General features: G+C 42.1%; 1 protein-coding gene across 1 annotated transcript in view; it reads left to right on the forward strand.

Annotated features, from left to right (window-relative positions):
* The window catches only part of SH3BP4 (SH3 domain binding protein 4), a 64917-nt gene extending 54043 nt beyond the window's left edge, over positions 1-10874 (forward strand). Inside the window, exons 4-5 of the mRNA XM_077272366.1 lie at positions 4337-4525; positions 8536-10874. Of these exons, the coding sequence (XP_077128481.1) occupies positions 4337-4525; positions 8536-8760 (414 nt within the window). The 3' untranslated portion in view covers positions 8761-10874. The remainder of the gene's footprint in view (positions 1-4336; positions 4526-8535) is intronic.
* The last annotated feature ends 16981 nt before the right edge of the window (positions 10875-27855 follow it).

Genomic DNA, 27855 nt, shown 5'->3' on the forward strand with positions numbered 1-27855 from the left:
AGGTAGCTAGGGATAAAATTATTAATGAAATTCAATTAAGCAGAGTTTCAGGCTCTTTTTTAACCCCGCTGTTTGTTAATTTCCATATATCACCATTGGGTATTATGCCAAAAAAAAAAAAAAAATAGATGAGGGCTCTTTCCGGCTAATTCACCACTTATCCTCAAGAAATTTGGTTTTAATGTCCAAGTCAGATATTAAGTCTGCTTTTAGACTTCTTCCTGTTCACCCGTGTGGATTTAATTCTTTAGATTTTTATTTTGATGACTGCTTTTTTTTTTTTTTTTTTTTGATAAGTGCCTGCCAATGGGCTTTTCTTTGTCATGTTCGTATTTTGAAAGTTTTTCTTAATTTCTTCATTGGGTTTTACAAACTAATTGTAAGGATGCAGGTATCCTCCATTATTTAGACGATTTTTTGTTTATCGGTCCTTATGGTTCCTCAATATGCGAAGATACCCTCAATAAATTTATCCAAATGTGTGAGCACTTTGGTGTTCCTATTGCTCAAAAAAAAAACAAAACAAAAAAAAACAGTTAGTCTGCCTAGATCCCTCGAGTTTCTGGGGAATCACTCTTGATTATCAAAAAATGGAATCTGACTTCCTGATGAGAAAATTTTTAAACTGCGCATTGCGTTATCAAATTTTTTAGCCAAGAGCAAGGTCACTCTTAAGGAAATTCAATCATTGTTAGGTCTATTGAATTTTGCGGTTCGCGTCATTCCTATAGGTCGGGCTTTTGGCAGAAGTTTATAGGATGCCACTAAAGGTGTATCTTCACCTCATTCGCATGTTAGTATCCATTCTGACCTAAAGGAAGATGCTAGAATTTGGCTCTCCTTTTTGTCAGAGCATAATGGCAGATCTTTTGTCTCTGGCGATTCTTTTCCCTTTCTTTTCACAGCGGATAGCCAGTGTGGCTTCAGTATTTTATTTGACTCTCATTGGATGTCCATCCAGTGGCCAATAAGTTGGGTGTCTAAGAAACTATCTTCAAACGTAATGTGTTGGAACTTTTATTTTCTATTTTTGCAGGAATATTTATTTGGGGATCACTAATGCAGAATTCCAGGATTTTACTCCTTTCCACTAACCAGGCAGTAGTTTTATTTTTTTTTTATTTTTTATTTTTTTTTCTATCAACACGTTATCTTCTAAAAATACTTTTGCTGACAGAATTTTGAGACAATTGGTCTTACAATGCCTGAAAGCAAAGTTGGGAAAGAGCAAATTTCTTTTCATAACTGACTCTTTACAAAATCGTCAGTGGTCGAATTTTTTCCTGCAGGTTCCCAACGTGGATTCGGAAGGACCCTCTTACCCCTTTCAATTTGGGACATGGTTGCACTCTGATACAGTATTTTATCAAAAAATCGTTATCTAATAGATCATGGGCTGACTATTCGGCTGCATGGCTGAAATGGAACAATTTTTGCAACCTACATTATTTTGACCCAACAGTTTCTAATCCGGTAGCAGCACTAAAGTTTGCTGAATCGATAGTAGAAAACGGTTTGTCTTACTCGGCAATAGCGAAATGCCTAGCAGGAGTTTCATTTTTCCTTTAAACTTTCTGGCAGTATTGCTTTAACTAATCTTTTCCCAGTAAGCAGTTTTTAAAAGGCTTTAGGAAAACCAATTTTATACCTGACTCGAGACCACCTATTTCCCTGTCTTTATTGAAAGAATTGTGCTCCTGTCTCATCCACGTTTATGTAAGTTTTGAGGAAGCCTTATTATTTAGCTCTATTTTTTCTCTGTCCTTTTTTGGAGCACTTCGCGTTGGTGAGGTGGTTTCTGTTAAGAAATCGGAGCCTTCGGGACTCATGATTTTGGATGTCCAGATTCATGAGTCGTTTTTTAATTTTATTTATAATAAAATTAAAGACAGATCAATTAGGCAGGGGATCTAGGTTGAACATTAAAGCAATCCATGTCTCAATCATTTGCCCTGTTGATAACATGGCAAATTGGATTAAGGTCAGACCTATGGGACAGGGCCCATTATTCATTCATAGTGATTTTTCTCCGGTTACGGTCTTTCAATTTAATTTTGTCCTAAAGAAATGTTTAAGCTTTTTGGGTAAAAAACACCTTAAAATCACATCTCATTCGTTTAGAATCGGAGCAGCTACGGAGGCCTCTAGGGCCGGGCTTTCTGATTCAGGGATAAAGGAATTGGGAAGATGGAACTCCAAAAGGTTCAAATTATATGTACGACATGATCTTTATGACTATTAATTATTGTTTTTCTTTCAGGTCCGCTAGTCATTTGGATAGTCGGACACTCTTTTATCTTCTGGGCCAGGAAGAGGGCCAGCCAACGATCTTATACTAAAAATTTATCCTTTAATCCTTCTGATATTCAGGTTTGGTGGCATGGAGTTCGCGGCTTGAAATGGCATTGCCTGGTTGCTGAAGTGAAGAAATGGCTAATTAAATTTCCTTCCCCTGATTTAATTATATTTCATGTAGCTGGGAATGATCTTGGAAAAATCAGGACTCTTGACTTATTATCGGCCATGCGATCCGATTTTATTTATCTTAAACAAATTCTGTCTGATTCAAACTTTGTTTTTTCAAGATTATTCCCAGACTTTTGTGGCACAACAATTAATTTTCTTTTTTAGATAAAATCCGGAGAAGGGTCAATAAATCCATGGAAAAATTTTTTCTTTTAATTTCAGGGTTTTCATTCCGGCATTTGGATTTGGAGGGTTTTTTACTGGGCCTTTATAGGCCTGATTTGGTTCATTTATCTGATATTGGCCTTGATATTTTTAATTTGGACTTACAAACTATCATTAAAAAAATGGCTGTGTGGTTTGGGGGGGGCCATGTCTCGCTGAGTCATGGCCTTGTGGGAAAATCACCCATGTCTGGGTGGATTGGTTTATTGGAAAAGTTTGGTACTTTGGTTTTATAATTTATGGAGTTTATTTATTGGTGATTAATTAATTTATGTAACCCTAAATAAACTACACGGCCATTTTTATCCACAATTAAAGCGTTTTGTGTTTTTATTGTATGAATGGGTTCTATGAGGCCATGTTAGCCCCCCCGCGTAAACCTGAAAGAAATATAGCGGGGGTCTCATGGCCTCATGGACCCTGTCATTTAATATGACTTTCTGTCAGAAGAAAGGTCAAATAAAGGTCAGGTCAGTCATCTCTGAAAGTGTGACACTGGTTTTATCCATTTTTTTCTGGTATGTTTGGCAGCTATTGAAACGGTTTTCTATTGGCTGTAAGCAGCTTTGCCGCTCTTTTTTTGAATATATACACACCTGTTTTGTGGTATCTGGTCATTCTGTCAGCGGAAGAAGATAAAGAAGACCCCACCCTCCCTCCCCTGAATTCTTGTAAATTTACTGTCGTGTAGTTTAATTGTGGGAAAATCACCCATGTCTGGGTGGATTGGTTTATTGGAAAAGTTTGGTACTTTGGTTTTATAATTTATGGAGTTTATTTATTGGTGATTAATTAATTTATGTAACCCTAAATAAACTACACGGCCATTTTTATCCACAATTAAAGCGTTTTGTGTTTTTATTGTATGAATGGGTTCTATGAGGCCATGTGACCACTGCATTCAGCCGCAGGACTCGGCAGTCTTGCTGATGTAAATGGCCCAATTTGGCCTAGCCCAGTGATTGGCTGCAGTGTCCACATGCTGTAGCTGGGACATCGGGGGAAGCAGGGGATCTGAAGCTGCAGGGACCAAGTAAGCTTGATTTTATTTTTCTACAAACCAAGTTTTGTCTTGTTAAATTGTTTAAAAGCTGGAAAACTCCTTTCAGAAGAAAAGCTCTAGATGCAAACATCTGAGCAAATGTTTAACTGAGGCCGATATTGGGTTTGCACAGGGTTTGTGTGTGATTGTAAAGAAAATTATCAAGCCAAAATCAAATATACTTTTGGTTCTTCACTATTTTACAGAGGTTTGCATTGTATTACTGTACAGTGATTAAGTGTTTTTGTTGTCAGATCTCATTAGACAAGATTGGTGTACACCACCAGTAGATAATACTTCTCAATTAGAAGCTCCTATAACAGGCTGTATACTGTCCTCTAAGTGCAATATATCTTGCACTCTTATTCATTGGAATTTAGTGGATCACAGTTTAAATAATACAATGCTGTTAAAACTGTGATCCAATATACATCCTATAGGATGTATGTGAATTTATAGGTTTATTTTAACTATAATAAAAGTAAAATTTTACTACACATGCTTTCCCTATCTTCCACCCCTACAAGATATGTACAGTGATTTAAGCTTTTCACTAAAAACTGTACAAACTCATTACATCATGACCCTTCCGGCTTCTTGCAGGCCTTGCTGAAAATGGACTGCCAAGGCCTGGTGGTCCGCCTTATTCAGGACTTTGTATTGCTCACGACTGCAGTTGAAGTTTCGCAACGTTGGCGAGAGCTGGCCGAAAAACTGGCAAAGGTGTCAAGACAACAGATGGAAGGCTATGAAGCCCCCCACCGTGACAAAAATGGAATCCTGGACAGTGAGGTAAGATGGTTCAGAGTGTGTATATCTTAGTGTGTTCTGACATCGATGTGTTGGACAAGGACTCTATAAAACATAAAAGCCGCTAAATATAAGCAATCAAAGCTGTTGTACAGGATTAGACATTTATGACCATTTCCACCAGGTGCCTCACCACAGGTGACTATGGATTGTCTGGCATTGCAGCTCTTCTCTATTGAATGAATTTGGCTGACCAATACTAGAAAAAACCTGTGGCGTGGTTTTTGGCTGTAGGCAGTCAGTATTTCTAATTCTGCAAAAATTTTAAGCCTGACCGATATTCCGACAAGTGAGATCGCTGAGACTTTCAGACTACTGCTAATCGGGGGGAAAAGCAGTAGTGCAATGACCCCTAAATACATTTTATAAAAGCCGGCCAAATTTTCACTGATTGCAGACTGAATTTACGGTATTTTTCAAAAGACTGAATGTCCTAGCATGTTGGATTTTTTTTTCCCACCACTCATAAGCACTGGGTGTATCATCGGAGTAAAACAAATCCAATATGGCTGATACCATCTGACATGTCCCAAGCAACAAACATCTTTTTTTTTTAGAGCTTATCCATAGCTTATTGATAGATCACTTGTGCTGTATACTGCAATACTTTTTTATATTGTAGTTTAAAGTAAAAATGACAGATGTCTGAAAGTTCAAAAGAAATATCTTTAATTTTAAAAAAAGTTATGGCTTGAATTGACTCCCTTCCTCCTCTTCCCCCTTTTCCAAATCCAAAATTAAAGAAATCTAAAGAAAGTTTTATAATAGAGCATATTGGGTATTTCCACATCTATAAACTCCACTCTATCAAAATGGAATAACTTAAAAAATATTAACTTTCACAGTAAAATGTTATGAAGGCAAAAAATAAATCAATTGCTAATTTTTGTGTGAAAAGATGACAATGTGAAAATTTTATTACAGAAAACTGGTGCCTAGGCTTTGAAGTTTTTCCTTCTTAAAGTATAAATTTTTAATATTAAATGTCAAAAATGATCAATTTTTTTCAGTAATTCAACTTGACTGGTTTTTTTTGTCTCATAATTAACTGTATGGGCTTCTAGGCCCTAATAGTCTCTACTCATCAATACAGGAGCACTAGCAAGTCCTTATAAAACTCAGCCAACATCCCCGATGGAACTAATAATTGTAACTCGGCAGTGTGGAAATTTATCATGATGTGCCGGCTGCGATCACGGAAAGGGTGCGATCTGGCGAATACAAGCAAGGTTTTTGTTTTTTGTTTGTTTTTTTATTCACGAACGTGTTTCGGCTCTGCACCTGTGCCTTTCGCAATGTAAAAAAAAACAAATGACACATTTTTACTTTAAGAAAGGTTCCAGTCCAGCCAGCATTGGACTGGAGCACCTTGGGCCCACCAGAGAAAATCACTCTTGGGGCCCACTATGTAGCTACATAGAAATAGATACAAGACCACCAATTGTGCGGTAAAACGCACTAATATCCGGGTATAATGTAAGGTAGTTCACGTCTTAATTATGTAGCAAGGGTTGGGGTAGCCCCTTCACAGAATATAATTTAGCCCCCTCATAAAATATAATGCAGTCCCCTCTCATAGAATATAATGCAGCACCCCACAAAATAGAATGCAACCCCCTCAAGTATAACGCAGTCCCCACCATATAATATAATGTAGCACCCTCATAGGGTATAATGCAGCCCCCCCTCATATAGTATAATGCAGCCACCACAGAATATAATGTAGTCAACTGAGAGAATGCAGCCCCACCACAGAATATAATGCAGCCCCCATAGAGTATACTGTAGCCCCCTCACATAGTATGATGTAGCCCCCCATAATATAATGCAGTCCCGAGAATAATGCAGTCCCCCCACAGAATTTAATGTAGCCCCCTCATAAAGTATAATGCAGCCCCTCTCCACCCCATTTTCCTCATCACCACCTCCATCATTGCCTCCTCCCCCACCATTATTGTCCAATTCATCACCTCCATCATCACCTCCATCATTGCCTCCCCCCACCTCCATCATTGCCCATCACCTCCATCATTGCCCATCACCTCCATCATTGCCCATCACCTCCATCATTTCCTCCCACCATTGCCCATTACCTCCATCATTGCCTCCCCCACCACCATCATTGCCCATCACCTCCATCATTGCCTTCCCCCACCACCATCATTGCCCATCACCTCCATCATTGCTTCCCCCACCACCATCATTGCCCATCACTTCCATCATTGCCTCCCCCCACCATCATTGCCTCCCCTCACCCTCATTGCCCATCACCTCCATCATTCCCTCCCTCATCATGATTGCCCATTGCCTCCCCTCACCACCATCATTGCCTCCCCACCACCATCATTGCCCATCACCTCCATCATTGTCTTCTTTCCCACCATCATTGCCCATCACCTCCATCATTGTCTCCCCCCCACCACCATCATTGCCCATCACCTTCATCAATGTCTCCCCCCACCAATACCATTGTCCTTCACCACACACAGCTCACCGCAGCAGCAGTTCATCACACACACACACACACACACTCACACACACTCTCACACACTCTCTCACACACTCACACACTCTCACACACACACTCTCACACACACTCTCACACACTCTCACACACACTCTCACACACACTCTCACACACACTCTCACACACACTCTCACACACACTCTCACACACACTCTCACACACACTCTCACACACACTCTCACACACACACACTCTCACACACACTCTCACACACACTCTCACACACTCTCACACACACTCTCACACACACTCTCACACACACTCTCACACACACTCTCACACACACTCTCACACACACTCTCACACACACTCTCACACACACTCTCACACACACTCTCACACACACTCTCACACACTCTCACACACACTCTCACTCTCACTCTCACACTCTCACACTCTCACACTCACACTCACACTCTCACACTCACACTCTCACACTCACTCACACACTCACACTCTCTCTCTCACACTCTCACACTCTCACACTCTCACTCTCTCACACTCTCACACTCTCTCACACTCACTCACACACACACACACACACACGCTCTCTCTCTCGCTCTCTCACTCACACACACACACTTTCACACACACGCACGCACACTCACTCTCACACACACTCTCTCACACATACACACACACACACATACACGCAGGCACACAGCACAGCTCACCTCCCTGCAGCAGCCGCTCACCCCAGCAGCCTCTTCCTCGCTGGATTCCTGGAAGCTTTCTGACTGAGACAGCAGCACACTGGATGATGTCATCCAGCTGGGCTGTCTCAGACAGGAAGCAGGACGCCGGGAGGTGAGCTGCTCTGTGAGTCTGTGTGCCTGTGTGTGTGGGTGTGCGGTATTTTTTGTGTGTGGTGTGGCTTTACATGCGGGCAGTGTTAGCTGCACCCTGCGGCTAACGCTGCCCGCTATTAAAGAGAAATGGTATTCACGCCTCTCCGCCCATAGGGGCGTGGTGAAGCGTGAATATTCATTTGGCTTTAGCAGCGGGGACAGGATCCTGTCTCCAGCTGCTGCTACTGGCACAGGGCTGGCCCCCTTGACTCAGGGGCCCTATAGCCACTGGCAAGGGGCCCCTGGAGCAGTGGGGGCCCTAGGCAGCTGCTGGCCAGTATGCCAGCAGGTGTCAGTGCCTCGGTTCTCCGGTGGGCCAGTAAGAGCCTGAGTCCAACACCGAAACGTGTTGGTGAATAAAAAAACTTTGCTTATACTTTCCGTGAGCGCAGCCGGCACATCATGATCTTGGCTTTTTTCAAACTGCTGTCTAGACAATGCTCTCATCCAGCCACGGGGCTGTAGCTTCTATACGTGTAGTGTCCTTACCCAACCCTTATAAGCTCTACCATCACCCTCACCCCCCATCTTGTTCCTTACGCTACTGCCCTATCTGTATTTGTCCCATCCAAGTCTTCTGAACCATTCAGTGTAACACTCTCTTGTTTTGTTCTCAGGCCATGTGGAAGCCAGCCTATGATTTTCTTCTTACGTGGAGTGCTCAGATTGGGGACAGTTACCGAGACGTCATCCAGGAGCTGCACACAGGCCTGGATAAAATGCGCAGTCCCATCACCAAGAGGTGGAAGCATCTCACGGGGACGCTCATTCTTGTGAATTCTTTGGACATCTTGAGAGCCAACGCTTTCAGCACACAGGAGCAGGAGGACTGTGTCATCTAGTCGGCACATTGCTATGGATTGACTGAGCACAGAATGCCTGTTTTTAATGCATTAATTGTTAGACTTGGACTATTACCGTCAGATATTTAATGTTGTGAATTTTGTACTATTTTGGCACCTTTAATGCCGTGTAATGTTCCAGTGAACTGATGTATATTAGTGAAACAGATTAACGCCTCCATTGGTAAGGGTTACATCTGCACCTATTTAATTTTTTTTAATCCATGCAGAGGTATTTGAGTCTGTACACTGGGTGACCCTGGCTTTTAGTCCCTGCTCCTCTCTTGTTTGTTCTGTCTCTAGGGATTGTGTACAGTGTAAATACATGGGGATGGTTTAAAGTCACAGGGTGATTTGGGAGCCGGAGATTTAGGGTATGTGCACACGTTCAGGATTTCTTGCAGAAATTTCCTGAAGAAAACCGGAAATTTTCTGCAAGAAATCCGCATTTTTTTTTTTGCGTTTTTTTTGCGTTTTTTTAACATTCTGCAAGCGTAATTAGCTTGCAGAATGCTAAAGTTTTCCAAGCGATCTGTAGCATCGCTTGGAAAACTGACTGACAAGTTGGTCACACTTGTCAAACATACTGTTTGACAAGTGTGACCAACTTGTTACTATAGATGCTGCTTTTGCAGCATCTATAGTAAAAGATAGAACGTTTAAAAATAATAAAAAAAATAAAAAAAATGCTTATACTCACCCGCAGACATCAGATCTCCTCACCGGCGTCCGTTCCGTATAGCTGATGTGTGCGCGCAGGGCCTTCCATGACGTCACGGTCACGTGAGCGGTCTCGGCCAATCACAGGACAGTGACGTCATTCGGCAAGGTCCTTCTCCGCACACCAGCTACAGGAACCAGCCAGCGTGCAGCACAGAGGCGGGAACACTGCGCTGGACATCGAGGGTGAGTATAGGACTGTTTTTTATTTTAATTCTTATTTTTTGACCACTTATATGGTGCCCAGTGCGTGGAGGAGAGTCTCCTCTCCTCCACCCTGGGTACCAACCGCACATAATCTGCTTACTTCCCGCATGGTGTGCACAGCCCCGTGCGGGAAGTAAGCAGATCAATGGACCCCTAGGTGTGCGGAATCCCCGCAATTCCGCATTTTTAATGAACATGTTGCTTTTTTTTCCGCTATGCGATTTTTTCGCGGAAAAAATCGCAACATTTGCACAAAAAATGCGGAATACCTTGTAAATAATAGGAGGCATATGTTAGCGTTTTTTTCGCGTTTTTATCACGTTTTTATAGCGAAAAAAACGCTAAAAATCCTGAACGTGTGCACATGGCCTTAATCCTCCGGACTCCGCATAAATGGTTTCAGAACGAGCACAAATACATTCACTTCTTTGTATCCTATCCTTCAGCGTTTCTTCTCCGTAGTTGTTGATGGCCTCTTTGCACAGGGTCATTTGTGACTTCTAGTTCATGTTCTGCATGGATTATTTTATACGACCTTCCCCTTTTGGGTTATCATCTTTTTTTTTTCTTTTTTTCTTTGTAACCTTTTGATTTTATGTCTCATTTTGGCTAATTATTGTCTTGTAAATATGTAGCTTTGTCCCCGAATAATTCCCCTAAGTTTATGTAGGACATCTAGCGGACAATCGTTTGTCACACGTGCCTGTTTAAAGCAATACATAGTTGGTTTAATATAGGCAGAGACTTGCTGGCACTAGATGCTCTTCACCGGTGCCCTCCAATGCAGTCTGATCGGGTTATCACATCGAACGCCTTGACCTGGAAATAATAAAACACTCTGCCTGGTTTTATGAGTTGATGTTTGTCTCAATCTGACTTTCTAACTGGTCCACCGGTCCCTAGGACTTGTTAGTGTTTTTGCTGTGCCTTATCCTGTTGTATTAATATAATGACTGCACTTCTCCCAGTAGACAGATGGGCTTACAAGTCTCGCTCACACCAGCCCCCCATTGTCCCTTCATTGCACGTCTGCATAGGAAAAGGCTTTTACTACTGGAAGATGTTGGCTAGGAGCAGACATGTCCTTTTTTTTTTCTTTTCACTGTTCCTTGTAAATTTATTTCTGACAAATTTCTAACTACCTCGCATTCATTTCACATGAGTCTAATAAAAGTCTAGGTCAAAGAGTTGTAAGATGCAATGTGTATTTCCTTTCCAACTTTCTGGGTATTGTGGTTAAATGCTCAAATAGAAAATCAAATGGGGAAAAAAATTAAATCTATCTACGGTACATCTATTACCTATTTATTTTTTTCACTTTTTTTTTTTTCGAGAGAATATGAATATTTACACATTTTGTTCAAAGTGCAGAAGAATGTCATCCATGTGTCATCCAGAAAACGCGGATAGTTTTTTTTTTTCTAATTGTAAACCGTGTGCTTTTTTTTTTTTCTTTTTAACATCCGTGAGATCCATTTCCATATGTACATGTGATCACAGTTTCCTTTGAAAAATGTGGGATCCACTCTTTTTTTCCTTGTACCCATAGAATGGAGAATGAGATTTTTTTTTTTCTATTTTATTTTTTGCTCTCTGACCGGAAAAAAAAAAAAATCTGAACAGCACTATTGAATAACATGGGTCAGTGTGCGGTCCAATTTTTTTATATGCTTGTCTGCGTGAGCCCTTAAATTACAAACTTAGTTTATACAGTCTGTCGTGAAGAGAACACCCGACTTTCCAACGTAGTACATTAATGAAGAATCCATGCTTTATTGGCTCAGCAGTCTCTAAAACGTGTGACATTTTGTCCTATCTGTCTTGTAAGGTCAAAATAGACAGACGTACCCTGCTGTAGCTTGATGGGTGCAGTTTGTCTGACCGAAACGTCACACATTTTTTAGATTGCTGGACCAATAAAGCATTGACTCTTCATTAATATACTACGAGGGAGGGCCAAGTTTTCTGTTCATATTTTGGCTTAAAGCGAGTCAGTTAATGGGTTTTATATGTAATCTGAGAGGAGCATAATGTTGGGAGGGTGAGACCCTGATTCCAGCGATGTCTCTTACTGGGTTGTGTTTTGCTGTTTTAACTAAAAAAAAAACCAAATCAGTGTTTTATCTGCAGGAGGTTATCACTGTGGGAGGGGTCATAAACTGCTCAGCATTCTGAGCACTGCTGGATCTGCAGCAGAGAAAACGGTGATTTGTAGCAAAAGTACATCATGCAGACCAGTAAGTGACACATCACTGGAATCAAGCTCTCTGCTCCTACATCATGCTGCTCTCAGATTACGTAGCAAAACCCTGGTGACAGGCTCAATGGTAGCCTACCTGTTCACTCAATAGATAACATGAAGTGCCGTGTATCCTTTTCATTGTAATTTAACATGAGGCCACATTGCCTTTGTTAGTGACAAGTTTAGAAGTTGGATAATCTGGCAAATCTTTACATATAATCCTTTTTTTTATTTTTTCAAAAGCTGCTTTTCTTCTTATGCAACTTCCTGTTGAGAGTGCACCAAATTTATCACGCTGGCTCCTGCTGTTTAACAAATTTGACTTTGGACACTCGAATATTCATTTACATTTAGCGCCAGTAATATGTCAACATTTTAGTGCAATTTTGCATTTAATGCCAAACCACCTGTTCTAATATACTAATAGACAAATCATGCAAGAGATGAATAATACAATCGGAATAAACAATCTGCACATGATGGCAGACGAGCATGATTTGATGAGATTTGTGTAATAATAAATCATTAATGTCTGATCATTTAATAGCTACTTTTATTCCATTTAGACATCTGTGAAGCAGAAGAAATATCGATGAACAATTACATTGCACACTTTGTGAGCGAAGCCACTCGCTATTCTATGAATGAGTATTTTTGGACATAGTCTGGTTGTTCACCCCATCTACACTACACAATTATCGTGCACTATGAGTTGTGAGCATTTGAATATTATTATTATTATGACTCTCTATTCATGTAAATGGGTGTCAAGACTCGTCCCATCTTGAAATACCCAGCTGTTGTTGAACAAAACATAAAAAGGGTTGAAAGCACATAATAAAATCTAGTGCAAGGCACAATTTCTTGGCTCAATTTGAGGCAGAAATCTGCCACATTTTAAAGGGAATTAAGTCAGTACGATCCACCCTCCTAAGCCGTCTGTATGGGCATATAGGTTATAGAGAGTTGAATAAAATGATACCTTGATATCTGTGATCTGATATTTTATTCCACACGAATCCCATATTTTTCATAATATGTAAATGAGCAGTTAAGATCTATGGGCCGGACTTAGATCTCTCTGACTTATTTTAAATGAGAGGAAGCACACTGTCTCACACTGGTAACTCTCCTTTTCATATAAAATGAGCTCTTATTGAAGAAATCTGCTTCTTTATCCTGCCTGTGTTCTCACTTCAAGGGGAAAATTCCTAAAATCATTCTCTGATTATAATATTTAAGTTGCTTTTTATCATGTGTACTATTTTATGTAAGAAACAAGAAAAGGATGAAACCATGGTTACTGTATACATTTCTGCACGGCTGGACAACCCTTTTGATGAAATTTTGAATATGATTGGGGATAAAGGTGTTTTTTGTTCCTCAAATATTTAGTTTTAATCTATGAAATGTTGACGAGTTTAGGTTTATTTTCTTCCCATCGCCTGTCACAGCAATTACATTTGCTCAGGAGATTCCTGCAAATGAAGTGATACAAAGTATACAGTGTCGCTGTGCCACAGGTTTATATTTAGAAGAACTGATAACGAATAAAGACAGGAAGGGAACTAGATAGCATCTCGCCAGCTCTCATTAACACTTGTACAAATCTGTCATTCTGCACGGGACGGAGCCAGATGCCATTCTGCACATTCCGCTAGGTGCTGTTTCCACTCCGCTTCCTTGGTGAAACCCACATGTTTAGTTATGTATGCCTGCTTATATAGCACCAACATAGTCTGCAGCGTTTACAACATCGTCAACGCTCATTGTGGCTCAGTCTAAATTCTCTATTGGACTGGAGTGTTGAGACCCATCTGATACAGGGAGAAGGTACAAACTCTATGCAGATGTCCATGGTCAGATTTGGACCCCAGCTCTGCAAGGCAATAATCTTTATTTTTTATTTTTTTTATATAGCGCTAACATATTCCGCAGCGCTTTACAGTTTTGCACACATTATCATCACTGTCCCCGATGGGGCTCACAATCTATATTCCCTATCAGTATGTCTTTTGTGGCTGATCAGTCATCAAGTTACCATTGTGTTATTCTACCTGTTCTTTCTACCCCTCCTGTATTTAAAATGGCATTGGGAACAGAACACTTTGCACTATTTTAACGTTCCCAATATATGTGTTTCCCTCTTTAGAAGTCTTTTTAAGCTTCATTCAGTTTTGGCTACAGCGTGGTTTCCGGTGATGGTGGGGGGCACAGACAAGCCCCTGCTGGAAGAGGAAGGCAAATTTGTAAACAAGGTGACAGCAGAACAATGTATCAATGCACATGAGCTTGGTGACAGACTGCAGGCTTCCTCCTCTTTGCTCCGGCCGCCTTCAGAAGGAGAACATGGCTTGGCGCCATCTAATGTTACAAAGGGATTGTGTCCTTCAATGGTCACTGATCTGCTTTACTGAACTGACGTGAACCCTTCCGCAAACAGAATGCGCTTTAAGGCATTGAACGTGGAAAATATGTTGTCAGAATTGATGACAATGTAATGATATTGGCCAAACACTACAGGGGCTTTAGCTAATGCAGAGATATTCTGCTAAGAGACCAACATGTACAAATGCAAGGGCATCAATAGCTCGGATGTGTATAAGTGAAATATAAAATAGATGTTTGTTTTTTTTGTTTTTTTTTTAAATACCTGTCTAGTAGTGAAGTTTTTACTAATGTATCACGTTTAAGGGTCTTTAGGGAAAAAAAAAATTATCTTTGTAACACTGAAAATATTTGGTGTTATGAAAAGCTGTGAAGGATGTTCTTGTTATATATGGATTAATGTAGATGTGGACATTCAAAAATTAGTCATCAGACCTGTAGAAGAACTTGTTCTCATCTAAAAAGACTTTTCTGAAATGATAAAAGAACGACCTACTTTTTTCAGAGTGACACTGCCATTCGTGCCTTTGTACTGTGTCTTGTATTATAGATTAGTTCGACTAAATTGAATGGGAAATGGCTACAATAGTGGACACAGACCACGGCCAAAACTATTTTTCTCTCTTCCCGTTTTCATATCTGGTGCCCAACTGATATAGTTTGTTGATAACTGTCTTACCAAGGCTCTAGAAGAAACTTGTAGCCATCCCTTGGCACTTCCCAGTCAGCAAATGAACAAAGGCTAAGGAAAAGACGAACTACACAACAATCCATGATGGAAATTCTGAATCTGATCTCCTACAAATCTTGTATTGAAAAAATGACTTATTTTAGGCTTTTTAACATGTCCTGCCATTCTGGTGATTGGCCATACTTAAGAGTTTAGAGCTAGTAGTTTGCCCCAAAGCCTATCTGATCTCACAGGACGGGAGTGACGCCTTTCTTTGACTCTAAATATAAAGTCTTTGTACAGAGTGGTTGTAGATTCTAGTTAGAATATTCTATTTTGTGCCTGGTGAGCAGATGTGCCACATGTTTCCATATTCACATTTCTTTCATTTTTGATTAGATTCCTAAAAGTTTTAGCTTCATAGAATAAAAAAAATCTGATGCCAAAGTATTTTTCCTACTCCAGGTGTATAGAAGTAAGACTATTTCCACAAAATTGTGACATACTACTCTTGCCCGTCATGTAGTGGCACCTGGCCAAGGACCAAGTAATATCTGCAATATCCCAACGTGAATGTTCTGATAATTGTAACATTCTTGAGCCTTATTCTAGTCCGTTTCTGTCTTCCCATTATGGCCTTGAGTCCCTTCCAGACTACTGTTCTGATGGCGTGGACTAAGAGCATCGCAGATCCCTATATTACAGATAGGTTGGGTCAGTAAAACAATTTCTCGTTTGTACAGGCCTATTTCTGGAATGTTTTGAATGTAATATTTAATAATGACGCAAAATACCGCTACTGTATTAGAAATCAAAATTGTGTGCAAATATTATGTTTTATAGCCTTTAGAAAACCTCTACCCTCATTTTTAAGAGTTTTGGTTTTCCAGAAACAGACACTCAGAATTTATTCTAATCTATTCATATATTCAGCGATAATCTTGCCACGGTGTTTGCAAAAATCAAGGTCTTCTGGAATTTACCACTAATTTAAAGGTTGCAGCAGCTCTTGAGGCGGTAACACTTGCTTTGTTTACTGCTCTGTGCCCAGGAGACTGACCACCCCTGGCGCCTAGCTGGTAAGATCTGCACTGCCCTGGATTGTGAGATAACGGCACACTCCAGTGATCTTTTAATACAATCCCATTGACAAAGCTCAATAGATCAGTCAGGATCTGATTTAGGATGGGCCTTAAATGATCTATAACCTTTTCAGGTGAACTTAATGTGACGTCTCTAAGCTTTTGACTGCACACATCCAACTGTTTAATGTTTCAGTACAAGTTGCTGTCAAGTAGCTTAATAGAAATATTCCCAACAGGTGTTTGATCCATGAATCACCCAATAAATTTCAGGAATCAATTAGAATTGATATTAAACAGTCGTCCTCATCAAACTGTTCACTTTTTGACATCGTGAGACCAAGATGACACCTAACCATTGATGAACAGTATCTCGCCATTGCGAGGCTTCAGGGAGGATGTTCTCAGATGGAAGTGGCCACTGAGCTCAGTGTCAGTCATCACCAGGTTACAACAGAGACCAAAAGAGTCGCAGAAAGGCAGAGTAGAAGACGTCCTCTGCCACAATCCCACACTGATAAACCAAAAACACAGTTAAAGTGCTTCTTTAACCCATTAACGACCACCGATACGCCTTTTAACTGCGGTAGTTAAGGGTACTTAAACCACAGCGCCGTTAATTAACGGCGCTGTGGAAAAAGTGTATAGCGCCCCCCAGAGTCAGATTTTCTCCAGGTCTCAGCTGCCGGTGGTAGCAGAGACACCATCGAACATGATTCGGGTCGGTTTTTACCGACCCCCGGGTTGCGATCGCCGTTATTGACTGTATGATGGTGACCGCAAAAAAAGAGAGTAATTTGCCATTTAATTTCTCTGTCCTTTGATGTGATCGCACATCAGAGGACCGAGAAATGGGGTCCCCGATCACCCCGATACTTACCAGTGTTTCCCAGTGTCCCTGGGTCCTCCTGCTTTTCCCCACGGCCGCTGGCGTCTTCTTCCAGTAAGAAAATGGCAGGCGCATGCTCAGTGCGCCCGCCAAGATCTGTCGGCGGGCAACAATTGGAAGATTTTTCCTATTGGTTCATTTTGGTCACTGTGATAGGGTCTATCACAGTGATCAAAATAAAAAAAAAATAGTAAATGAACCCCTCCTTTATCACCCCCTTAGTTAGGGGAAAATAATAAAATAAAGAAAATATATTTATCTCCATTTTCCCATTAGGGTTACAGTTGGGCTAAAGTTAGGGTTGGGGCTAAAATTTGGGTTGGGGTTAGGGTTGGGAATAGGTTTAGGGTTCAGATTAGGGTTAGGTTTGTGGTTAGGGTTGGGATTACGGTTAGGGGTGTGTTGGGGTTAGGGTTTGGGTTAGGGTTGGGATTAGGGTTAGTTGTGTGTTGGGTTAGGATTGTGATTAGGGTTGGGATAAGGGTTAGGGGTGTGTTGGAGTTAGAATTGGGGAGATTTCCACAGTTTAGGTACATCAGAGGGTTTCCAAACGCGACATGGCGCCACCATTGATTCCAGCCAATTTTGCGTTCAAAAAGTCAAATGGTGCTCCCTCCCTTCTGAGCTCTGCCGTGCGCCCAAACTGTAGTTTACCCCCACATATGGGGCATCAGCGTACTCAGGACAAATTGGACAACAACTGTTGGGATCCAATTTCTCCTGTTACCCTTGGGCAAATAAAAAATTGCGGGTTAAAAAATCATTTTTGTGGAAAAAAAATATTTTTTTATTTTCACGGCTCTGCTTTATAAACTTCTGTGAAGCACTTGGGGGTTCATAGTGCTCACCATACATCTGGATAAGCTCCTTAGGGGGTGTAGTTTCCAAAATGGGGTCACTTGTTGGGGTTTTCACTATTTTGGCACATCAGGGGCTGTGCAAAAGCAACATGATGCCCGCAGACCATTCTATCAAAGTCTGCATTCCAAAACAGCACTCCTTCCCTTCCGAGCTCTGCCATGCGCACAAACAGTGGTCCCCCCACACATAGGGGGTATCAGAGTACTCAAGACAAATTGCAAAACAACTTTTATGGTCCAATTTCTCCTGTTACCTTTGTGAAAGTAAAAATTTGGGGGGTGAAAACATTTTTGTGGAAAAAATGCTTTTGTTTACTTTCACGGCTCTGTTATAAACTTTTGTGAAGCACTTGGGGGTTCAAAGTGCTCACCACACATCTAGATAAGTTCCTTAAGGGGTCTAGTTTCCAGAATGGTGTCACTTGTGGGGGGTTTCCACTGTTTAGGCACATCAGGGGCTCTCCAAACGCGACATGGCGTCCGATCTCAATTCCAGCCAATTCTGCATTGAAAAAGTCAAACGGCACTCCTTCTCTTCCAAGCTCTGCGGTGCGCCCAAACAGTGGTTTACCCTCACATATGGGGTTTCGGCATATTCAAGAGATATTGCACAACAACTTTTGTGGTTCATTTTCTATTTTTACACTTGTGAAAATAAAAAAATTTGGTTCTGAAGTAAAATGTTTGTAAAAAAAAAAGTTAAATGTAAATTTTTTCCTTCCACCTTGCTTCAGTTCCTGCGAAGCACGTAAAGGGTTAATAAACTTCTTCAATGTAGTTTTGAGGACCTTGAGAGATGAAGTTTTAGAATGGAGTCACTTTTGGGTATTTAAGGTCATGTACACCCCTCAAAGTGACTTTAAATGTGAGATGGTCCCTAAAAAAATGGTTTTGTAAATTTTGTTGTAAAAATGATAAATCACTGGTCAACTTTTAACCCTTATAACTTCCTAACAAAAAAAATGTTGTTTCCAAAATTGTGCTGATGCACAGTAAACATGTGGGAAATGTTACTTATTAACTATTTTGTGTGACATATCTCTCTGATTTAAGGGCATAAAAATTCAAAGTTTGAAAATGGCAAAATGTTAATTTTTTTTGCCATATTTCCATTTTTTTAATAAATAAATGCAAGTAATATCAAATAAATTTTACCACTAAGTCCTCATGAACTGCAGCCTTGGAAAAGTTCCCACGCTCGAGTTCATATGAGTTCATCCACCAGAGGGCGCCTCACCGCAACTCCATGTAAGTACAGATCACTCAGATTTCCTTCATTACCCGGGGATTACAGACACGAGCGAGTGCTTTAGCGCAGCTCCTGCCTGTCAAATAATTAACCCCTTCAGATGGATTACTTCGTGGGACTTGACAGTTCATCTGAGGGTATGTATCTTGTGCGTTTATTATTTTGCCAAGCGAGGGTGTTCTGATGGATTGAGAGAGCAATAAAATACTAAAACAACCTGTGTGTTTATTTCATTAAAATAATTTTTAATAATGTGTGTGTGTGTTTTTTAACCCTTTCAGACAATTGGATTAATAATGGATAGGTGTCATAATTGACGCCTCTCCATTATTAATCTGGCTTAATGTCACCTTACAATAGCAAGGTGGCATTAACCCTTCATTACCCCATATCCCACCGCTACAGGGAGTGGGAAGAGAGAGGCCAAGTGCCAGAATAGGCGCATCTTCCAGATGTGCCTTTTCTGGGGTGGCTGGGGGCAGATGTTTGTAGCCACGGGGGGGCCAATAACCATGGACCCTCTCTAGGCTATTAATATCTGCCCTCAGTCACTGGCTTTACCATTCTGGCGGAGAAAATTGCGCGGGAGCCCACGCCAATTTTTTCCGCCATTTAACCCTTTATTTGCGCAGCTACAGCGCCCACATTTTGCACATACACACTACTAACATTAGTAGTGTGGAATATGCAAAAAAAAGGGATATGAGATGGTTTACTGTATGTAAACCATGTCTCATATCCTGTCGGGTTTGTGCAGGAGAAATGCAAAGCCGGCAATTGAATTACTGACTTTTCACTAACACCGCTGCGTATTTCTCGCAAGTCACACTGCTGGTCCGTGTGGAATGCGTATTTTTCTCGCCCCCATAGACTTTCATTGGTGTATTATATTTGCGCAATACGCTGACAAATGCAGCATGCTGCGATTTTGTACGGCCGTAGAACGCCGTATATTACGGATCCGTAATATACGGCTGATAGGACGAGACCCATTGAGAAGCATTGTGCCGTATGTTATGCGAGTTTTACGCACGTAGTTTCTGCGCTCTTACGTCCGTAAAACTCGCATGTGTGACGGCGGCCTAACATGAAGTACAATATGTCACGAAAAAACAGTCTCAGAATCCGCAGGATCCGTTAAAGCGTTCCAGAATTAGAACCTCATAAAGTGACAGTGGTCAGAATTGTAAAAATTGGCCCGGTCATTAAGCTGCAAATTTTCTCCGTCACTAAGGGGTTAATGTTTCTGCACAGTAATAGATCTCCCTAGATAGTCCTAACATAGTAAATGTACATTTAGCGCCAGTACCCCCTACTTAGTAATAATGTCACTCAATAAATCCCAAGATAGTAAAAGTACCTCTTTAGTGACCGACCACATATATTAAGTGCCTTCTACATGAGCCACAACACAGTAAATTGCTCCTCTAGGGACCCCCATTGTAATAGGGCCCCTTAACTCATTTAACCCTATTCTTTCCCTTTTTGCACTCGTGCTACATTGCACCATTTTGTTAGGTCTCTGTTGCCCATGATGGGAGCATAAGTTGTGTAGTTTGCTGATGGATCAATTATAAGGTCTGCAAGGGATGTAACTACAGTGGGGGCAGAGGTTACAGTTACACCCTGGTCTTGGAGCTATATGAGAAGGCCAATACTATTAAAGACCTGTGGAAGCTGAGCTTTGTCCCCCAAAAATATTTCCACTTGAAGGGTCTTTGTATCATAGGAGCTAAGTGTTTGGTTGTTTCGTGATGAATGTTTCTATGATATTACTGGCATCACTATGTCTTATGACCGTGTAATATAAAACCCTGAAGGTACTTATTACAGAGTCTGATCTTTTAGTGGCTGCCTTGATGTGTGGGTTGTAGACAGGGTTTCCGCCCATATATTTCCTGTTTTTCTGCTGCCGTCCTAACAGTTCAATGTCTAGGAAAATTAATTTGGAGGTAACTTTGCTTATACTGGAAGAGCTAATTTTTAACACCATAAACCCCTCTCCTACCACTACACTGTTCTTGTAAGACCCCGGCACTTACAGAAATGTTAATTAGAGGTCATAGCTATGACTTATAACATAAGCTGACCTCCCCAATTTTCCCAATTAGATGTGGCTATTGTTGTAGTTGTCTGTTTTACATTTTTGTCTGCTAGAATTTTTCTTGTGTCGGCGTCCCCTCGCCGTGTCATCTATTGCAGACAGGTTACTATTTGTGACCTATGATATTTGCTTAGAATAAAGCAATGCAGCTTTTACCCTTTCCGGCCCTAGACCCTCTAGGTTCTATACCACGGACTTATTTTTGTAAAAACAGACCAGCATATTTGCAAGCAAAATGGAATTTACACAGACATTTAGGGTGAGTGTCCACGGTCAGTAAACGCTGCTTGTTTGACGCTGCGCAGAGCTGCAGCGTCAAACACGCAGCGTCCAGATGTTCCAGCATAGTGGAGGGGATTTTTTGAAATCCCGTGTCCACTATGCGTGGAAACCCGCACGCGGCGGCCCTGCGATTCCGGACATGCTGCGAGTCTTTTCAGATCGCAGCATGTCCGTTCACCTTGCGGGGACGCTGCGTCCCCGCAAGGCATAACACAGGGCCCTATGGGAGGGGTGCGATGATCCCGGATGTGTACAGTTAACACATCCGGCATCATCGCGTCCCAGAAAGGGGGCGTGGCTTAGCACCGAGCGGCTTCGCCGCTCCGGCGATACCGCCGGCCATCCTGAACGTGGACACGCACCCTTAAAGTGAAACACCCATTGATGGAGTGTGCTACTCTTACCTGCAGAATTGTGCGATCTAGTGGCTGGACCTATACCACCACTCTATATGGGTCAGTGGGTACAAGTTTAGTACCAAATTTGTTACAAATCCTACAGTCTGCTAAATACCATTGCAAATCTAAAAACTGAAAAGCTACAGGTGCTTCTCACAAAATTAGAATATCATCAAAAAGTTAATTTATTTTAATTCTTCGGTACAAAAAGTGAAACTCATATATTGTATAAAGTCATTACAAACAGAGTGATCTATTTCAAGTGTTTATTTCTGTTAATGTTGATGATTATGGCTTACAGCCAATGAAAACCCAGAAGTAATTTTCTCAGTAAGTTAGAACAATTAACAAAAAACACCGTCATAGGCTTACAAAGTGTTTAAAAAGTTCCTTTAGTCTGTTTCAGTAGGCTCCACAATCATGGGGAAGACTGCTGACTTGACAGAAGAACAGAAGGCAGTCATTGCCACACTCCACAAGGAAAGTAAATTTTGCATTTCATTTGGAAATCAAGGATCCAGAGTCTGGAGGAAGAGTGGAGAGGCCACAATCCAAGCTGCTGGAGGTCTGGTGTGAAGTTTCCACAGTCAGTGGTGGTTTGGGGAGCCATGTCATCTGCCGGTGTAGGTCCACTGTGTTTTATCAAGACGAAAGTTAGCGCAGCCTTCTACCAGGAAATATTAGAGCACTTCATGCTTCCCTCTGCCGACAAGCTTTTTGGAGGTGGAAATGTCATTCTCCAGCAGGACTTGGCACCTGTCCACACTGTCAAAAGTACCAATACCTGGCGTAAAAACCACAGTATTACTGTGCTTGATTGGCCATTAAACTCACCTGACCTTAACCTCATAGAGAGTCAAGAGGAAGATGAGAGACACCAGACCCAACAATGCAGATGAGCTGAAGGCTGATATCAAAGCAACCTGGGCTTCCATAACCCCTCAACAGTGCCACAGGCTGATCGCCTCCATGCCACGCCACATTGATGCAGCAATTGATGCAAACGGAGCCCCGACCAAGTATTGAGTGCATTTACTGAACATACATTTCAGGAGGCCAACATTTCGGATTTTAAAGTCATTTTTCAAGCTGGTGTTATAAATAAAGTGTTCTAATTTACTGAGATAATGACGTTTGGGTTCTCATTGGCTGTAAGCCATAATCATCAATATTAACAGAAATAAACACTTGAAATAGATCACTCGGTTTATAATGACTCTATATCATATATGAGTATCACTTTTTGTTTTGAAGAACTGAAATAAATTAACTTTTTCATGAAATTCTCATTTTGTGAGATGCACCTGTAAGTGCCCTTCCTATTACAATCATGGAGAAATCTGATTGTCAGTCAGTTTGTTCTATTATTTATGGATGGGCAATTGTAGCATTGCAAATTCTTATCTCACCCAATACTTCATGCACGTGTACAGAGACCCAGAGCAGACATACATGTTGTTGATTAGAGGAGAGAAGTTCTCTGCTCCCAGACTCATTGAGAATCATCTCTCCTGAAAACAAAATGATTGGGTCTGAATTCCACATCCTGATCCTTCATTTCCCAGAAATCACCTGTCGTGGAGTGATTGGGAGGTGCACTTACACATGAGATAGGTGGCCAGTCCTATTGCTTTACGTTAGGCTAGCATCACACAACCGTATTTTCTCTCATCCAATAGAATCGGGACAATTATGCAGATCACAATCTGTCCACACTCTCTGATCACACTCTGACCACCCTCTGATTAGAGTTTGATCCAATTTTCTCAGATGAGAAGATGGAAAAAAAATCCTCCATCTTCTCCATTCTGTCAGTCTGTAAAAATCGGACCACACTTGGATGTCATCCAATCCGATTTTTTTCCCCCACGGACTCAGTGACTTAAAGGGAACTTGTCACCCCCATAGGATGTTTTCAAGTAAAAGATCCACCTTCAGCAGCACTAAGGCTGCACTCTGTGAAGGTGGCTCTTATGTTTCTGATCCCTAGTAACACTGAAATATTGACTTTTATAAATTGCGACCCATACCTGTGTTGAGTCCGAGAGGTATGGTGTCTGCCCCTGTTTCAGCCGTCCATCATCCCTCTCTTGCGTCTGTGCGCTGCCTCCTGTGTTGCTGTTACATGCCCGTCGCCTGCGTTGTGCCAACAGTTCTCGGGCATGCGCAGTGCGTGCTGCCCGGGAACTGACATCAGGCTATCGCGCCTGCGTGTTGCAGAGACCCCAGATCCCGCCTGCAGTGTGTTACTATGTATTCACACTGCAGGGCAGGGAATCTGGCGCCTGCGCAGTGGAGCGGGTCACCGTGCTCCATTGAAGCTAGTGCCGAAGTCTCGTGAGACATCACAAATCTGGCGAGACTTCGGCACTATCTTCAATGTAGCATAAGGGTACTGTCACACTCTGCAACTTTCCAAGATCACGACCAGCGATACGACCTGGCCGTGATCGTTGGAAAGTCGTTGTGTGGTCGCTGGGGAGCTGTCACACAGACAGCTCTCCAGCGACCAACGATGCCGAAGGCCCCTGGTAACCAGGGTAAACATCGGGTTACTAAGCGCAGGGCCGCGCTTAGTAACCCGATGTTTACCCTGGTTACCAGCGTAAAAGTAAAAAAAAAAAAAACAGTACATACTCACATTCCGGTGTCCTTCAGGTCCCTTGCCGTCTGCTTCCCGCACTGACTGAGTGCCGCCGTAAAGTGAAAGCAGAGCACAGCGTTGACGTCACTGCTGTGCTGTGCCACTGCCTTACGGCCGGCAGTCAGTCAGTGCGGGAAGCAGACGGCAAGGGACCTGAAGGACACCGGAATGTGAGTATGTACTGTTTTTTTTTTTTTACTTTTACGCTGGTAACCAGGGTAAACATCGGGTTACTAAGCGCGGCCCTGCGCTTAGTGACCCGATGTTTACCCTGGTTACAAGCGAACGCATCGCTGGCTCGCTGTCACACACACCGATCCAACGATGACAGCGGGAGATCCAGCGACGAAAGAAAGTTCCAAACGATCTGCTACGACGTAAGATTCTCAGCAGGGTCCCTGATCGCTGCTGCGTGTCAGACACAGCGATATCGTATGGATATCGCTGGAACGTCACAGATCGTACCGTCGTAGCGATCAAAGTGCCACTGTGTGACAGTACCCTAACATGCTTGGTGGGCAATTAAGTGGATAAGTCACAGATTTCCAATCACTCTCAATAAAACTTTTCCTGGAATTGTATTCCCTCAGTGGGATGAAAACCACCGTTCCTTTTAATAACTGAATTGCAATTATATTAACTTTGCCAAGGCAATATATTTATCTTTAGTTGTCTATAATCGCCTTTGCCTCGAGCTTTTATTTGCCATCACTGCCTCTGCTTTTATGAGGAAGTTATTAATGGACTTGTCTTCACAAGCAGCAAACCTATCAATTTGTTTTGCTTGTTTGATAATAGAAGCTGGAGAAAGAAACTGGTATGCAAAAAAAATCTGATTAAACACTTATGAAAACCAGTTAGTTTTTTTGCGCATGAAAAAAATCACTGCCATCTGAAAGACCCCTTACTTTCATGGTGTATCAAAAGTATAACACTTTTTTTACAACCTTACCTCCTACTGCCTTATCAAAGATCTGTGGATTACCTCTTGGAAAATGTTCCCCCACCATTAAGCATTAATTTAAATTAATCACAAAAAATAGAATTTTTCACATGAATCCATTTAAAAAATGTATTTGTGTCTGGATATTTCGGTTACAGTATATACAGTACTTGCTATGGCGCCCCCTGGTGTTCTTTTGATTCTCTCTGATGAGCAGTCCCCTCTGCTTCTTATTGGCTAGCAGGCACAGTAGCCGGGATCACTGCAGCCTGTTTAGACAAGGATTCAGGGGCTGGGAATGAGATGCTGGACATATTCCAACACACTTTTGAGGTTGTGCACTGATCATTAGTGATGATATTTAATATCCAACCTTCACCCAACATCTATTTTATTACTGGAGGGAAAACTGTAGTTGGCATAGCTTTACCTTCTAAGGCTACTTTCACACTAGCGTTGTGTGACGGACGTCGCAATGCGTCGTTTTGGAGAAAAAGCGCATCCTGCAAAGTTGCCCGCAGGATGCGTTTTTTCTCCATACACTTGCATTAGTGACGGATTGCCACACGTCGCATCCGTCGTGTGACGGATGGGTCGTGTTTTGGCGGACCGTCGGCACAAAAAAAGTTACATGTAACTTTTTTTGTGCGTCGTGTCCGCCACTTCAGACCACGCATGCGCGCCCGGAACTCCGCCCCCTCCTCCCCGGACATTACAATGGGGCAGCGGATGCGATGAAAAACTGCATCCGCTGCCCCCGTTGTTCATTATTTTCACAACGTGCGTCAGTACATCGGGCCGACGCATGGCGAAGGCCCCGTACCGACGCGAGTGTGAAAGTAGCCTTAGTGAGAAGATAAAAAAAATGTTTTTCACGATATATAATCCACATCGTTGATGCTTCTCGATCCAGCACTCAGCTCTGCTACTTTTTCCTCTGCTGCCCAGTCACTCTTATCATCTTCCACCCAATGAACTTTTGTAACTTTATCGTTTCAGGCCGTTTAGCCTGGCTGGGGTGGTGGGATGATCCTTGAGAATTCAGTGAGTTGGTGTTCACAACTCTATAAAGGACTTTTTTGTTCAATTTCTGTTCAAAGTCGGCTTTTGGACTCTGCTGCAAACGTTGCTCTGCTACATCGCTGTTTTAATTCAGCTATGTTACCGTTCCAGCTCGGCTGTAGTGAACTCTAATGCAAACTCAGATCTGCTACAACACTGTGCCAGTTCTGCCATATTGAAACCACTTGTGTAACTCCATTTTCTCATTACTAAGTGCTTCATAGCAAATGCAGCAATGTTGCTAGTTGCATTGGCTCCAACTCTCCATTGTGGATTCTAACTTTGCTACTCCAGGTGAAGTCGCTCCACACTCCAGCCCTGCCTCATCTGCTAAAATTGTTCTGCACCAACCTCATCTGTCCATGCCGCATAACAACCTCTCACCCCAGGACCAAGGACTTCGAGAATCCACCGCACCAGAGGAGACATAACACACATGGCTTTGCCTTGTACTACAGCATGTGATAGCTAATTATTATTATTACTAGATGGTGGCCCGATTCTAATGCATCGGGTATTCTAGAATATGTATGCGTAGTATATTGCACAGCCATGCAGTACATTGCGCAGCCCACGTAGTACATTGCGCAACCCACGTTGTACATTGCGCAGCCCACGTAGTACATTGCGCAGCCCACGTTGTATAGTCACGTAGTATATTGCCCAGCCACGTAGTATATAGCACAGCCCATGTAGTATATTGCCCAGCCACGTAGCATATAGCACAGCCCATGTAGTATATTGCCCAGCCATGTAGTATATAGCACAGCCCACGTAGTATATTGCCCAGCCACGTAGTATATTGCCCAGCCCACGTAGTATATAGCAATGTGGGCATCATATCCCTGTTAAAAAAAGAAATAAAATAAAAAATAGTTATATACTCACCTTCCGAGCCCCCGGATCCAAGCGAAGCGGTTACCGACGCTGCTCGTGCGCTCCGGTCTCAAGAGTGCATTTCGGTGTCGCGAGATGATGACGTAGCGGTCTCGCGAGACCGCTACGTCATCATCTCACGAAATCGCAGCATGGACCGGTTACCAGAGCGTCGCGAGCGGGAAAGGCCTGTTGTCGATCCGGGGGCCGACGGACGGTGAGTAATAACGATTTTTTTTTAAATTATTATTATTTTTAACATTAGATCGTTTTACTATTCATGCTGCATAGGCAGCATGAATAGTAAAAAGTAGGTCACACAGGGTTAATAGCAGCAGTAATGGAGTGCATTACACCGTGGCATAACGCGGTCCGTTACCGCTGCCATTAACCCTGTGTGAGGGCAGACTGGAGGGGAGTACGGAGCAGGCACTGACTGCGGGGAGGAAGGAGCAGCCATTTTTCCGCCGGACTGTGCC

Source organism: Ranitomeya variabilis, chromosome 7 (assembly GCF_051348905.1).
Source record: "Ranitomeya variabilis isolate aRanVar5 chromosome 7, aRanVar5.hap1, whole genome shotgun sequence".
In the NCBI taxonomy this organism is placed as follows: Eukaryota; Metazoa; Chordata; class Amphibia; order Anura; family Dendrobatidae; genus Ranitomeya; species Ranitomeya variabilis.